At 41.4% G+C, this 17094-nt stretch overlaps 1 protein-coding gene across 2 annotated transcripts in view; it reads left to right on the top strand.

The window, feature by feature from the left end:
- Positions 1-17094, top strand: part of PREP (prolyl endopeptidase) — a 531010-nt gene that overhangs the window by 509452 nt on the left and 4464 nt on the right. For both annotated transcript variants that reach the window (XM_021083601.1, NM_001004050.1), the window contains 3 exon segments: positions 815-951; positions 3556-3650; positions 6607-6738. In XM_021083601.1, coding sequence (XP_020939260.1) covers positions 815-951; positions 3556-3650; positions 6607-6738 — 364 coding nt within the window.

Below are 17094 nucleotides of genomic sequence, written 5' to 3'. Positions count from 1 at the left end.
CATATTTTCTATCTGAAAGAAATGATTATCAGCTTTTGGTGACTTAGGGCTTTTTCTGTGGCTGACCGTTTGCTCTCTTCCTAATCCTTATTTTCTTATTTCTTTTATCCAAAAAGTAATGAAGGTAGAAATGTTAACCGGCCTGAGGTTGCCCAGATTCCGAAAGGTCTCATGGGCCTTAATTGCTAATACTGGACAAGGTGTCTTTGTTTAATCAGGAACAATAGGATTTCTAAGTTGTTCCTCTTCTGTTCTCTAAGCTAATACATGTTGTTGCTAACGTTTATTTAATACCTGAACATAGGGACATGAAGAAAAGTTGAGTCTTCACATTTAGAGAGGAAATCGAGTATGAAATTTCTGTCCTAGAAAAGAAGTCTTCCTTGATTGGATTGTTTGGCAGAAGAGCTAAATTTGACTTCCAGTGCTGGGGCGGGAGGCTGGGAGTGAACAAAGAACTGAAGGCCTCTTCTCTTCCGTGGGCCATGAGGAGACCCTGGGAGGTGGGTGTGACAGTCACCTTTTAGGGAAGGACTGAGGTGGAGCGAGGATAAACAGCTTCCCAGGGGTCACCTAGCTTTTGATCGTTATGGAATAAGAATTCAAATTCAAGTCTGTTTTCACTACTCCACACTGTCTCCCTGAAAACAGAAAGATTCTTCACCATCAGCTAGTTGCTGCGTGGTGCTGGATCTTCACTGTGCGGCTCTGCATCTTGAAGAGAAAATTCTCTTCCTGTTTTTCCCGTGTAAGAGCATGCAAGCGTCTATTCAGGGATGCTAACTCTTAACTATTCTACTTTCTTTTGTCCTAGATTTTCTACCCTAGCAAGGATGGTACAAAGATCCCCATGTTCATCGTCCATAAAAAGGGCATAAAATTGGATGGCTCTCATCCTGCCTTCCTCTACGGCTACGGCGGCTTCAACATATCCATCACTCCCAACTACAGGTAAGGGAACCTCAGCTGTAGCGGATCTTCTCTCCACAGTGGAGAGAACCAGAGACTGGTCTGCTGCATCATGCTTTTCTCATACATTTAAGTGTCTGTTTCTTGCTGGTTGTTTCCAAAAAGAGGCAGGATTATGTGTTAACTACCTACGTTGGAGTGTCAGGAGTTTCAGGATCATGACAAGCTAATTTTGCATCTTTAGTGCACTAAGTGGTTTGATGCTGAGGCCAGCTGCCAGGCTGCAGAAGAAGGTCAGTGTCAAGTGAGGCCTAGAAGAAAGGAAGCTCCCCCCTCGTGTTTGTCATTTGCTGCCACCCCCTGCCCTGAGGTTCTCTCCAGAGGAATGATGTTTCGGCTAATGACTCTATTTTTCAGCAGCACAGTCTTAAAATAGGCTCTCTTAATATTCAGCCCAAGTATATTTTTTGTATACTCTATTCAACCGTTGTAAATTGTTCTGTACTGTTTCTGTGACTATTTCCTAATAACTTGTGTTCGGGGAGAAAAAAACATACATTTTTTACATTTGCTATTGATTTTATTATCCCATTCATAGTGTAAAATGGAATTTGAGCAAATTCTTGATGATTTTTAAATTTTGAGCATTTTGAATAAAATCAAGGAGTTAAGTTGAGCACTGATATCAGCAGAGCACTCTGCTAGTTATTTCAGACCTGATGAGGTTTGAAATTCAATCCCTGCCCTCAAGTGGTTTATTGCCAAGTTGTGAGCTTCTTTGACCAGCTGGGGAAAGAGTTTGATTTTATCCTTTTGTTAGTGAAGAGTTGATGAAGGTATGAAATCATCATATAGAACAATATTTTTGGAAGATTTCTAAGACATCCTCATGTGAGTAAATTGAAGGGAAACTGATTGGAAGCTACATTCTGTGGTGACTTCTTTATACCAAGCCCCAGTCTGAGCCCATAGACGGCCTGCTCATCTCTTGCCAGAGAGTTCCCCAGGCAGTGAGATTTGCCTTTGCATTGGTACATCCATGTCTGTGTGGTAGGACCATATTTATTCTGTCATTATTAGTCTGTGCATCAGCTACTAGCTAGTGGTTCATTAGCTTTACCTAGTCCTTACAGCAAAAAATGAAATGTGTTATTATTTGCCCCTCTTATCACTGAAAGTGATGAAACACAGGCTTCAGTTTCAAGTCACAGAGATGCATGAACATGTGTTTTATCCAGCGAACAAGTCAGAGGACTGCACTTGAGCCCCATTGCCTCAGTCCCCACAGGGAGCTTGGAGCAAGACAACACTGCCTGAGCACATCTGTGCAACAAGTATTTACTAAGCTTGCTCTGGGTCGGGAATCAAAGATGAGTAAGGAAGTGTCCTAGAACCCAGCGGGTATGCTGATAGTTTCAGTAGAGACCATCTGAGGTGCATGAAAAATGTCCGTTACTCAGCAGTAACGAACCCAACTAATATCCCTAAGGATGCAGGTTTGATCCCTGACCTCGCTCAATGGGTTAAGGATCCAGCATTGCCGTGAGCTATGGTGTAGGTTGCAGACACTGCTCAGATCTGGCATTGCTGTGCCTGGCACGGGCAGCAGCTACAGCTCTGATTCGACCCCTATCCTGGGAACCTCCATATGCCACAGGTGCAGCCCTAAAAAGACGCCCCCCCAAAAAAAAATTTGAAGAGAGAGAGCCACATGGGTGTAGTCTGATCACTCACCCCAACTCTCCTTTCCTCGCATCCCCAACATCCAGAAAATTAGTGCTCAGACCATCTACAGCCTCAGGTTGCAGAAGCCTGCAGTTTCCCCAGTTACTAAAAGAAAGAAAGATAAAATTTTCAGAAAGAGTTCTCAAAGCAAAATTAATTTTAGCTAACAGCACATTGAAAGCTAGCCTCATTCAGTACTGTTAGGGTCAGAGGAGAAGAGAAGGAGGAAAACATAAAATGCAAATTTTCCAATGGAACTTAACTTTCTCCTAGAAGCTTTGTGCTAAGGTTTCTTCTGTTGATGTCTAGCAGTCCTGGGCACTGCATTCTTATTTTCTGGTCTGTATCCTTGATCTCCTCTACCTGCATCCCACCTAGTTTGTCGCAGTTTCTCTGAAACTGGAAAACCTGTTTTAAATTCCTGTTTCAGAAGGAGCTTTCTTTTTGGATCCTTGACCCACTGAGTGAGGCCAGGGATCAAACCAGAGTCCTCAGGATACTAGTTGGGCTCGTTTCCACTGAGTCACGACACTAACTCAGGAGCTTTCTTTTTTCCAACTTGAACAATTTGGAGAGAGATACTGAGGAAAATAGTACCAGGGACCATTACCCATGTTCCTTCAAGCACAGCACCATTCACTTGCAGTGTCACATGGCTGGCAGTATTTTGTTTGCCAAGACAGTTGTTAAAAATGAGGAATGCTGAATGCTCATGAAAATGTATGAGCTTTGCAGTTAATCATTTGTCAGAAGTTCTATTTTTCACTTCAGTCAAGTAATATACATTAAGTATGGGGCTCCTATTTAGATGCCGTCACGTGCAGTGTCTTAGGGATATGTGGAGAGGCGGGGGGATGGAGGGAGGCAGCGTGGTCCTCACTAGGCAGTTAACGGCAGGTTAACTCTTCTTACTGTGCTCAGTGTGTCCAGGCTCATCTTTGTGAGGCACATGGGTGGTGTCCTTGCAGTGGCCAACATCCGAGGAGGCGGCGAATACGGAGAGACGTGGCACAAAGGTGAGGTTCTTTTCTCTGCAGGGACACGGATATGGCATCATCAAAGCAAGGTCTGAATGAGCTGAGAGGTTAGGGCAGAAAAATAAGGATACTTTCAAACACAGTTCGGGTACCACTCCCCTTTTAAATGTTAACAACTTGGTCTTTTCACGTTTTCTTTTCCTTTACAGTCTGTTTAGTGAAGTACGTATTTTTCAGAAGCATCCCCTAAAGACCATAATCCACTTTTTTTTTTTAAGCAATGAATGAGGTACATTTTTATCTTTCACTGTCGGAGGTGAGTCTGGGGACACTTTTGGTATTTATTGTGTCTTCTGTTAGCCAAATAATGCTAAACAGTAAAAGCCCAGCTATCTCATAACATAGCATTTTCTCTATGAAAGCAGAGAGCAGTCTGAAATAGAACTTTCTGTTCCCAGTTTGGGCATCTTTTTGCCTGTTTGCTCTGATTTTTCCCAGCACTGCTGAGAAATTGCATCCTCCTAGCACTGCTGCTGGGGCTCTATCACGTACAGGTTTTATTAAACACAAGAACGCAGTCATTTTTCTTTTCTGGTTTTAATGATTTTGTCCCCGTGCTCTGGCCTCCCTGAAGTATGTATTCTAGTTGAGCAAATTGCTTCTATACTCGGCTTTATTCCCTAGGTTGTCATTCTTTAAAAAAAAAATATGGCAATCTTTATTTTTAAAAACCTGTCTTTTCCTTTTCTTTATATACGGAGCACTCCCGCCTCCCAGACTTCTGTGTAACTGGAATTCATAGACTAACCAATGACTGGAAGAGGACGTTCTCCCCTTACCTTAGTCCTGTGTTTTGGGGGAGGGGCATGTGAGGCGCACCTTCACTCCTCTGCACATCACCTGCTGTGTATGAGACTCTGCTGGGACGAGCTTGCCCCCCCGCGCTCAGCATGGCCACAGCACCCGGCGAGGGGGCTCTTCTCCCGCAAGAGGAGCATTCAAGACCACCCTTCACGTCTGTGCACCCTCTCGTTCTTTTCTGCCTCCCTAGGCCAATGGCTCTGGTTTTCTGCATCACATTAGCAAGGATGAGGGGGGTAGACCTGTAAAGAGTTTTCATAAGGACCTGTTAGGTGTCAAGAGGTAGGAAAGCCCCGAGCTTGACCTCTGGGTGTTCAGCATGTACCCCTAGGACCGATGTCAGACAGCAGACTCTTTGAGCATCTGAGCATCTTAGCAAAAGTGAGTGTCCCTACTTCACACACAAGCCCCAGCCTGTCAGCCATTGTTGGGTCACTGCTGCCAGGTGTCATCCCTGAAGACTTTATCAATTGTCATTGTACTTACAGCAGCATGGAATTCCTTGTGCAGTTTTGACTTGGACCTGTATTAGAGTTTAATTCCACTAAAATCATACTGCAAAACTGTGATATTAAGAGATGACTAATAAAAGAAGAATAAAAATAAAATCCCTGCACATATCATATGTTTTATATCCCAAATCTATATGCTAAAGTCTGGACCCCTTGACTCACCTGTTTTCTTGGGTAAAGATGTTGGTGAGGGACACACTTAGACACCCACCTGCATGGACTCCTGCCCCCGTGGCCTTCTCACCCCAAGAACCTGGGTTCTTCACCACAAATTCCTCTAGTTATCAGGTGTCCACCATGCTCTGATAGGGAAGGGTGTCCTGGTCTTGGTCACCTCTCTCTTTCTCAACTCTGTGTTAATTATAACCAAGTTATTATCCAAAAGCCTTGAGGGGAGGGGAGTTTGCAGCTTGACTGAGGCTAAAAGTTGATTACCTGTGTTTAGACTGATCACAAACTTTCTCCTAATTTAGGCAGTGAAGGGGCCCAAAATGGACTTTTTCCAATTAGACTCTAGTATAGTGAGGATTGATAAATTTAGATTCCATTCTGTTAATTGAGTTTAAAATTTAATGTTCTTTAAAAAATATACTTATATACCCAAAATGATATTATTCCTGGAAACTAAGTAATCCTAGCTGTTCTAATTCACCAATAATTTCTTATTAGAATCTTAATAACATTTATTTTGATATGAAAAAATTTCTTCAGTAGTACTTCTTCATCTTTAATTGTATTTCGGCAAAAGTGATTAATCTCAAATATCTAATTAGATCTGTGTCTGCTTTTCGTTCATTTCATAGATAGTTATTTCAGACATCCATCCTTCGAGGGCACAACTTTGACTTTTGGCCTTTACTTTTAAAATGTTCCAAGACCTTACAAATGTTCCTCTCTTTAAGTAGTTTTTTTGTTTGGCTCTATATAGTGGAATGACTTCTAGAGGAGGAAGCTCAGCTCCTCTTCATTCAAGACTGAAGAAATTGTAATGGGGTGCTCTGTGCACTGCCACCTCCCCACCTAATTCCTACTTAAGTTCTTTGCCCTTAGTTGCTTAAAGTCCGAGAGCTGAGTTCTCCTAATCACTTACCCACCTCAAACCCCTGCAAAGAGGAGGGGTGAGAAGTGCACCTCTCTGCACTAATCTCTTTCTTCCTTGTAGGGTGGGGGGGGGTCCGAAGGGGTAGGGGCCATACACTCAGCCTCCTCCTCACTTGCTATGTGGATTTTAAGCAGGACAGGACTGCTCCAGCTCTTGTTTCAGTTTTTAATCCAGCTCCTCCCAGACCTCAGGTTCTTTTTGATGACACACTTTCACATTGTCATTCTCTGATGTCTTAACAGACCATCTTTTTTCCCTTTGAGGCATTTGCCTTTTAAATTCTAAGAGATTTTAGAAAAACACAAATCCACCATAGGAAGTAGCAGTTGTGGTACTGACAGTGGATTTCCACAATGCATAACAAAATTTAAATCGAGGCATTTTGTGTTAGCCCTCTGTGTTTTAAGTTGTCAATAGTTCAAACTATGCCTTATCATTATTTGAATTCCCCTTAGGTTAAAATATTGTTTGTTTTTTAATGTTTTGTTAATTAACTTTCTTTCACTTTGGCACATTGTAGGTGGTATCTTGGCCAATAAACAGAACTGCTTTGATGACTTTCAGTGTGCTGCTGAATATCTTATCAAGGAAGGTTACACATCTCCCAAGAGGCTAACTATTAACGGAGGTTCAAATGGAGGCCTCTTAGTAGGTGAGAATTCAGTTTTATTTTTTATACCTACTAGTTAACGCTTGGAGTTTTCAGATACTCACTTTACTTTGGCTATTGGATGGGAGCTGTGGTACAAAAAAAAGCAAAACTTATTTGTATCTGGGCATCTAAGAAACAGCATATGAAGACATAGCTAAACCCCCATTATACTGCTGACTCAACCTGTCATAGCCTGAAAAACTGTTCCTCCTCCTGCTCTGAGTTCTGGGCTGAACCAGAGTTCTCAAACACCCACCCTGGGTAGGACCCCTTTCTCTCCACAAAGTGGACCCCTGGTTTCTAGGGTTCAGTCAGCACAGGACTGAGTCTAATAACACCCCTATGACTGTGTTACCCAGAGCTTATAAGCTGTGGGGTGCTAAACACTGTGGGTGCAGAGAGAGAAGTTATTACAGAACATGAGGTACATGCAGAGATGGGTCTGCAGCTTGATAGTAATGAAATAGCTCACAGGAATCACTCACTCTTGCTGAGCACCTTGTGTGCCAGGCTCCATGTTGAGTCTATGCACACAGCCTGGGATATGGGTGTAGGTGTTATTCCCATGTGACAGAGGAGGACACTGGGCACTGAGAGGTCGAATGGCTTGTTAGTAAGACAGTAAAACTGGGATTGATACTGAGCACTGTGGCTTTAGATTCTGCCTTTGTGACCTCTATGTGGCCCTGCCTCCAAGTAGATTTTCCTCATTTTTGGTACTTTGCTTTTTTGTCTCTCAACAGCACTTAACATTATAATGAATTTATGGTGGGCCTGAATTTTCCTTGCTAGATCCAACATCTAATGTCATTAGGAAATGAGGGAACAATTGTACAAATGTAGATTAGTACATATAGACTCAACCTAAAAAAACACATGACAATTTTCAGTTTTCAATCCACTGTTATCAAAGATAATGACACATTCACTAAGTTTCCTTGTCTTTGAAATATACTTACCTATGTCAAGACTTGGATTCCTGTTCTTACTTTTTACATCCCAGTAGAATATGGTCTTAAAAAAAAAAAAAACACAGTTTCCCATGGATGAAAAATATATATGTCCAAAGTAATTTGTTTAAATTTGGAAAGGGTGGAGATGTGGCCAAGATGGCAAATTAGAAGCCTCTGAGCACACTTCCTTTCACAGGCACACTAAAATTACAACTATTTATGGAACAACTGTGTGTGAGAACAACCTGAAGACTGACAGAAAGAATCAACCACTGTGAGACAGGTATGGAGGCTCAGACACACAGTATAGTCAGGACCCAAAACTTTGGCAGGCAGCCACAAATAGGACAATATCACATTTGCAGAAGTCCTCTCCAACACGAGAGGGAGTCTAGACCCAGAGTGGGCTCCCCTGCACCAGGAAGATGAGCCCCAAGGACATCTGGCTTTGAAGCCATTGGGACTTACTTTCAGAAGAGCCAGAGGGCTGTGGGAAATAGAGACTCCACGCTTAAAGAGTACACACACATTCTCACATGCTCCAAGTCCTGGCAGAGGCAGCAATTTGAAAAGAGCCTGGTCAGACCCACTTGCTAATTTGTGTGTGTGTGTGTGTGTGTGCGCTTTTTGGGGGCCTCACCCATGGCATATGGAAGTTCTCGGGATAGGGGTTGAATAAGAACTGTAGCCGCCAGCCTATGCCACAGCAATACGGGATTCAAGGTGTGTCTGCAACCTACACCACAGGTCAGGGCAATGCCAGATCCTTAACCCACTGAGTGAGGCCAGGGATTGAACCCACGTCCTCATTGATGCTAGTCAGATTTGTTATGCTCAGTCACTACAGAAACTCCCTACTTGCTGATCTTAAAGAGCCTTCCACAGGGGCAGGAGGCAACTGGGACTCTTAATAGGGACACAGATGCTGGTGGTAGTCATCTCAGGGGAGCTCATTCTACTACAAGGCTGCTGCTGCTGACAAGTGCCATTTTGGAGTCATCCCTCTGGCTATTAGTTCTGTAGCCAGCCATGCAGAGGTCAGGCCTTGCCCACCAACATGCCCAAAGTAGTCCACCCTGCCACAACTGAAGGGCCCATGCAGCCTATATAGGAGGCACCCCTAGAGCATATAACTCTGTTCACCAGAGGGGAGCATGCTGCTGGGCCCTATAGGACATCCTACCTTAGGATACTTCTCCAAGGGCAGAAAACGTAACCATCCCACCTAATACATAGAAACACAGAGAATGAATCCTCTGACTTCTCATTTTTATCTATGTTGCAAACTAAGGAGCAAGACAAAACCCCAGAAGATGAGATAAGAAACCTACCCAATAAAGAGTTCAAGGTAATGATCATAAAGATACTCAATGAATGAAGGAGAAGAATGGATGAACGCAGTGAGAAATTTAACAAAGAGAAAATATAAGGGGGGAGCCAGCTAGAAGTTAAAGAGTACAATAACTGAAATAAAAAACATACTAGAAGGAAATCAACAGTAGATCAGATGATATAGTGGGATGGATCAGAGAACTGGAAAAAAGAACTTTTTGAAATAAGGATAGCTTGAGTGTCCTCAGGGACAGCATCAAATTGACATTCACATTATACAGGTCCAAGAGGGAGAGCAGAGAGAGAAAGGGGCAGAGAACTTATCTGAAGAGAAATAGCTGAAAGCTTCCCTAACCTGGTGAAGGAAACAGACATCCAGATTGAGAGGCCACAGAAAGTCCCAAACAGAATGAACCCAAAGATCCACACCAAGACACATTTTAATTAAAATCACAAAAGTTAAAGAGAGAATCTTAAGAGCAGCAAGAGAAAAGCAATTAGTCACTTATAAGGGAGCTCCCATAAGACTGTCAGCTGGCTTTTCATCAGACTCCTCAGGCCAGAAGGGAGTGTACAATATACTCAAAGTGATGAAAGGAAAAAACATACAATCAAGAATATACTATCTGGCAAAGTTCTCTTTCAGACCTGAGTGAGAGATCAAGACTTATACAGACAAGCAAAAGCTAAGAGTTCAGGACTACTAAACTGGCTGTAAAGAAATGTTAAAGGACTTTTCTAAGTGGGGAGAAAAAGCCCACAACTAGAAAGATGAAAATTATGAAAGAAAAAAACCTCATTGGTAAAGGAAAACGTAAAGATAGATCAATCACTAATAAAGCTAGTAAAGTTAAAAGACAAAGTAGTAAAATAATTTATATCCATAATAATAAAGCGATACACAAAAAGTTGTAAAATATGTTAAGACATTAAACATGGCAGGGGGGAATATAAATACAGGATCATTAGAAAGTGTTCATATGATATGATAGGACAGACATCATAATTACCACTTACACGTGGTATCTAAAAAATGGATACAAATGAACTTACTTGCAGGACACAGACTCAGACTTTGAAAAACTTATGGTTACCAAAAGGGACTGGTGGGGGGGGTAGACTGGGGCTTTCGGATGGAAATATTCTAATACTAGGTTGTGATGATGGTTTTACAACTATAAATATAATAAATGTCATTGAATTTTTAAAAAATACTCAAGTTTAAGAGATAGGTCATCAATTTAAAGTAATCACAAATATATTTAGGTTGTTATATCTGAGCCTTATGACAACCAAAAACAAAAATCAACAGTAGCTACATAAGTAGAGAGAAAATAAATCAAACACTAAATACCATCATCACATCACAGGGAACAGAGCAAAAAATTAAAAATAAAAACTACAAAAACTACCAGGAAGAGTTTTTTAAATGGCAAAAAAATACCCATCAATAATTAATTTAAATATAAATAAACTAAATGCTCCAATCAAAAGATCGAGTGGCTATATGGATAATAAAATAAGACTCAACTATATGCTACTTTCTAATTACTGCCTCTATGCTAGGACTTGGAGCATGTGAAACTTATGTGCACTCAGTTTGGCTCCAAAACTACACACAGACTGAGAGTAAGGGGATGGGAAAAGGTATTAAATACCAATGGAACAAAAAGGAAGATTGGGTAGCTATACTCATATCAGACCTAATAGATTTAAAACAAAGATTTTAACAAAAGACAAAGAAGGGCATTACATAATGATGAAGGGGTCAATAGAAGAGTAGGATATAATATGCATAAATATGTATGCACCCAACATAGGAGCAACTTAATATGTATAAGGCAAATATTCACAGACATAAAGGGAGGAATTGAGAACAAAACAGTAACTGGGGACTTTAATACTCCAAGTGCACCAGTGGATAGATGTTCCAGACAGAAAATCATTGAGGAAAAGACTGGCTTTAAGTGATCCATGAGACCAGGTGGACTTAATAGATTTAGAACATTCCATCCAGAAACAGCAGAATACACATTCTTTTCAAGTGCACATGGAACATTCTCCAGGATAGATCAAATGCTAAGCCACAAAACATGTCAATAAATTTAAGAAAACTGAAATCATATCAATAATCTTTCCCAACAACAATATGTGATTAGACATTATAAGAAATAAACTACAAAAAAATACATAGAGGCTAAATATGCTACTAGACAACCAATGGGTCACTGAGAAATCAAAGAGGAAAATTAAAAAATACCTGGAGACAAATGAAAATGGAAACACAGTGATCCAAAATCAGTAGGATGCAGCCAAAGCATTTCTAAGCTTTATAGCGATATAAGCCTGCCTCAGGAAACAAGAGAAATCTCAATCTAACTTAACACCTAAAGGAACTAAAATAATAAAAGATCAGGGCAAAAGTAGAGTAAAAAGGAATAGAAAAGATCAGTAGAACTAAGAGCTGGTTCTTTCAAAAGATAAACAAAATTGATAAACCTTTTACCAGCCTTGCTAAGAAAAACAGAGGGCCTGTCCAAAGAAAATTAGAAAGAGAAGCTACATCCAACACCACAGACATGCAATGGATTATAAGAGATTACTATGAACAAAAATGGACAATCTAGAAGAAATAAATTCCTGCAAACTTCAACTCTCCCAAGACCAAATCAGGTAGAAAATAGAAATAGACCAATTACCAGTAATGAAGTTGAATCAGAAATTTACAAAAAGAAAAAAAAAACTCCCAAATAGTCCAGGACCACATGTCTTCTCAGGTGAATTCTACCAATATTTACAGAAGACTTAAGCATCTATTCTTCTCAAGATGATCCAAAAAATTGAAGAGGAAGGAACACATCTGAACTCATTCTACAAGGCCAGCAACAACCATATATAAAAACCAAAGACACCACACACAAAAAAATTACAGGCCAATATTGTGGTTAACATAGATGCACAAATCAACATGAAGTATTATCAAACCAAATTCAATAATACAGCAAAAGCATCATACACCGGAGTTCCCGTTGTGGCGCAGTGGTTGATGAATCTGACTAGGAACCATGAGGTTGCGGGTTCGGTCCCTGCCCTTGCTCAGAGGGTTAACGATCCAGCGTTGCCATGAGCTGTGGTGTAGGTTGCAGACGCGGCTCGGATCCCGCGTTGCTGTGGCTCTGGCGTAGGCTGGTGGCTACAGCTCCGATTGGACCCCTAGCCTGGGAACCTCCATATGCCGCGGGAGCAGCCCAAGAAATAGCAACAACAACAACAACAAAAAGACAAAAGACAAAAAAAAAAAAAAAAAAAAAAAAAGCATCATACACCATAATAAGGTGGGATTTATCCCAGGGATTCAAGGATAGTTCAGTATCTGTAAATCAATCAATGTGGTATTCCACATTAACAAGTTGAAGAATAAAAATCATATCTCCATAGATACAGAAAAAATTTTTGATGAAATTCAACATCCCTTTGTGATTAAAATCTTTTAGCAAACAGGGTATAGAGGGTATATCTCAACATAACACAGGCCACATATGACCAGCCCACCACTAACACCATACTCAGTGGTGAAAAGCTGAAAGCATTCCTCTAAGATGAGGGACAAGACGAGGATGTCCACTCTCACCACTTCTATTTACATTGTATTGGGAGTCCTAGCCTCAGCAGTCAGACAAGGAAAATCAAAGGAATCCAGTTTGGAAAGTCAGAGGCAAAACTGTCACCATTTCTAGATGACATGATACTACATATAGAAAATCCTAAAGATACCAGCAAACAACTAATAAATGAATTCAGTAAAGTTGTAGGGTGCAAAATTAATATAGAAATCTGTTGCATATCTATATATTAACAACTATTAGAGAAAGTAAAACAGTCCCATTTAAAATTGTTATCAAAAAGAATAAAATACTGAGGAATAAATCTAACCAAGGAGGTAAAAGTCCTGTACACTAAAAACTATAGGACACTAATGAAAGAAACTGAAGATGACACAAACAAATTCAAAGATGTACCATGCCCTTGGATTGGAAGAATTAATACTGCCTAAACTGCCATACTACCCAAGGCATTGTACAGAGTCAGTGCAATCCCTATCAATATACCAATGGCATTTTTCACAGAACAAAGAATTCTAAAACATACGTGGAAACAGAAAAGACTCCAAAGAGCCAAAACAATCTTGAGAAAGACAAACAAAGCTGGAGGTATTATACCCCTTGATTTCAACTATCCTGCAAAACTCTAGTAACCAAGACAGTATGGTAGTGGCACAAAAACAGAGGTATAGATCAATGGAACCAAATAGAGAACCAAAAAATAAACCCATGCATATATGGTCAATCTACAACAAAGGAATTGAGAATGTGCAGTGGGAAAAGACAGCCTCTTCAATAAATGGTGTTGGAAAAGTGACACAGCAGGTTAAGGATCTGGTATGGTGTCTACAGCAGTTCAGGTCAATGCTGAGGCATGGGTTCAATCCCTGGCCCAGCACAGTAGGTTAAGGATCTGGCATTATAGCAGCTTGTGGTGTAGGTCACGACTACAGCGCAGATCTGATCTCTGGCCCAGGAACTTCTGTATACCATGAGTGTAACCAAAAAAAAATTTAATAAAATTAAAAAAAAATAAATTTAACAGAGTTCCTGTCATGGCACAGTTGTCAACAAATCCGACTAGGAATCATGAGGTTGCGGGTTCGATCCCTGGCCTTGCTCAGTGGGCTAAGGATCTGGTGTTGCCGTGAGCTGTGGTGTAGGTTGCAGATGCAGCTCGGATCCAGTGTTGCTGTGGCTGTGGTATAGGCCAGTGGCTACAGCTCCGATTAGACCCCTAGCCTGGGAATCTCCATGTGCTGCGGAATTGTTCCTAGATAAGGCAAAAAGACAAAAAAAAAAAAAAATTTAAAACAACAATGAGATACCACCTCACACTTGTCAGTATGACCAGTATCAAAAGGACAGCAAATAGCAAGTATTAACAAGGATGTGGCTAAAGGGGAACCCTCATGCACTGTTAGTCAAAATGTAAATTGGCTGCAGCCATTATGGAAAACTGTATGAAGGTTCTTCGGGAAATTTAAAATAGAACTGCTTGTATGATTTAGAAGTTCCCCTTCTTTTTTTTTTTTTTTTTTTTCCAAAGAAATCAAAACCGCTAGTTCAAAAAGATACATGCTCCCCTAGGTTCACTGCAGCATTATTCCCTATAGCGAAGTTATGGAAGCAACCTAAGTGTTCATTGATAAATTAATGGATAGAGTGTGTGTGTGTGTGTGTGTGTGTGTGTGTGAGAGAGAGAGAGAGAGAGAGAGAGATACCCAGAGTGGAATATACTCAGCTCTTTAAAAAGGAATGACATCTTGCCACTTGCAGCAACATGGATGGACCTAGAGGATACTATGCCAAGTGATGTAAGTTGGAAAGAGACAAATACTTTAGGATTTCACTTTTATGAGGAAACTAAAAAGCATAAACAGACTCATAGGTACAGAGAACAAACTAGTGGTTGCCAAAGGGGAGTGGAGTGGGGAGATGAGGGTAATTAAGAGATACAAGCTTCGTTATAAAAATATCACAAAGATATAATGTACAGATAGCATAGGGAATATAGTCAATAATATTTCATAATTGTGTGACAGATGGTAACTAGACTTATCATGATAATCATTTTGTGATTATAAAAATACCAAATCATTGTTTTACATCTGAGACTAATATACGTCAATTATACTTCAGTTTTTTTAAAACCTTAATTTAGAAAGGGTATGGATAACATTCTTAAACACCAAATAATCACAAGTTTAATTCATGCACTCCACAAATATTTGTTGAGCAACATGAAGTGCTGGGCATTTTTCCAACTACTGGGCATATGTCAGCAAAAGGAACAGAAAATACCTCTGTGCCTGCATGGAGCTTTCCTTCTGTCAGAGGCGGCAGACGACACACCTGAGGCCAGCATGGCCCACATCTGTCTGCGCAGAGAGCCAGGAGGGTGTTGGGAGAGGTGAGGGATGGACGTCTTCACCAGTGTAGAGAACATAGTTTATTCTGTGAAGTGAGAAGCCTTTGGGAAAGTTTTGAGCAGAGAAGTGTCATAATTTGACTTTTTTTTTTTTTTTTTTTTTTCCCTTGACCATGCCCACAGCATAGAGACTTTTCTGGGCCAGGGATCAAACCTGCACCACAGCAGCAACCCAAGCTACTTCAGTGACACTAGATCCTTATGCTGCTCTGACACAAGGGAACTCCTTTGGCATATTTTTTTTTTAATCAGGATCATGCATTGATCCCATTACTGTGTTAGGGTAGACAGAAGGGGAGGCAAGGGCAGAAAAGCAGGAGGCCAGGTATGTGGCTTCCGTCTCAGTGAGAGAAAATGGTGGCTTGGACCTGGGTTGTCAGATTCTGGGTATATTTTGAATTTGGGCCAAATAAATTTGCATACAGATTAAATATGGAGGTTAAAGGAAGAGAAGAACTAAGGGCAAGTGTAAAATTTAATGGGAAAGGACATTGCAATGCCATCTGATTTCAATAGTAGGAGAGCTGTGTTACAGTTTACCAGTTCCATCGTATAACTCCATTTTATTTTCAGAGTTTTATATTCAGGAATTGGTTTATGCCTATTAACAAACCAAGTCCTTTAAGGAACCTGAGTTCCCCCATCAGGCTGCCGAGATACTTATATGAAAGTCCAGATTCCAGATTCCTGCCCCTCTGTCCTCTGAGTGGGAAATAGGATCTCCAGGGGTAGCACTCAGGATTTAGGATCACAAACACTGAAGTCAGAACTGGAACAGGAACCTTGTGTTTTTTGTGTTGTTGTTGTTTTTCCCAGAGGTCGGAAAAGTTCAGCTCCCTCAAGTAGCTCCCAGTCACTCCACCTCTGATGTACTTCCTCCCAATGCCTCTCCACTTCCTTGCGCTGCCTTAGGTACCCCGATCCCTGCTCTATGGCACCTGTACTTTCCCAGCAGTTGTGAGAGCTGCACTGTGATTACTTGTTCACGTCTTTATCTTTCCCACTAAATTGTTCAATGATATATCCCCAAGCCCAGAGTCAGGCATGTGGCAGTAGTTCAATAAGTATTTGTTGAATTATCCAAAAAATAAGTTTTTAAGTATATGAGAAGAGTATTAAAAAAACAGAACAAGGAGTTCCCATTATGGCTCAGCAGTAACAAACCCAACTAGCATCCATGAGGACTCAGGTTCAATCCCTAGCCTCTCAGTGGGTTAAGTTGCCATGAGCTGTGGTGAAGGTCGCAGACGAGGCTCAGTTCTGGCGTGGCTGTGGCGTAGGCCGGCAGCTGCAGCTCTGATTCAACCCCTAGCCTAGAAATTTCCATATGCCGTGGGTGCAGCCCTAAGAAGACAAAAAAAAAAACAGAACAAGAAGCTCTGTCAGTATTGGTTAGAGCTCTGAGCTGGGGTTTAGGCCCCCTTCTGCCTCAGTCTACATGAACTGTTTGTACTCACAATTCTGACACCACATGTGTCAGAATTTTTTTTCCCCCACACCAACCCAGTTCTCCAACTCTCCAGACACCCCCCAGGTGTCCTGCAATTCAGTTGACTTCTGACAGCACAGACCCCACCAGGGAGGGGTTCAGTCCCACAGGCCTGCCCCCACTTCAGACACCAGTGCACGTTCTGGGCCTCCCGTACTTCTGACTGACATCCTGTGAGTTCCCATGCCCTCCTTGTTCAATTCATACTTTGCTACAACTCAGGAACACTCTTCTTAGAGTTATCAGTTTGTTATAAAGGGTAGAACTCAGGAACAGTCAGACCGAGCAGATGCACGGAGTGAGGTGGGGGCAGGGGCGCAGGTGCATGCAGAGCTTCCATGCTGTCCTTGAGCACCTGACCCTCCCTACATCTCAGTCTGTTCACCAGCCCAGAAGCTCTCCAGACTTGTTTGGTGGGTTGTATGGAACTTCTGTGCAGGCAAGATGGATTGAATCATGAGCCATTAAATCATTAACTTGATCTCCAGCCTCTCTCCCCTCCCCAGGCTTCAGGGTAGGACCAAAAGTTCCAATCCTCTAACCACACTG

Source organism: Sus scrofa, chromosome 1 (assembly GCF_000003025.6).
Source record: "Sus scrofa isolate TJ Tabasco breed Duroc chromosome 1, Sscrofa11.1, whole genome shotgun sequence".
NCBI lineage: Eukaryota > Metazoa > Chordata > Mammalia > Artiodactyla > Suidae > Sus > Sus scrofa.
Note: the sequence above shows the minus strand (reverse complement) of the source record. Positions and strands in the feature narration are given on the sequence as shown.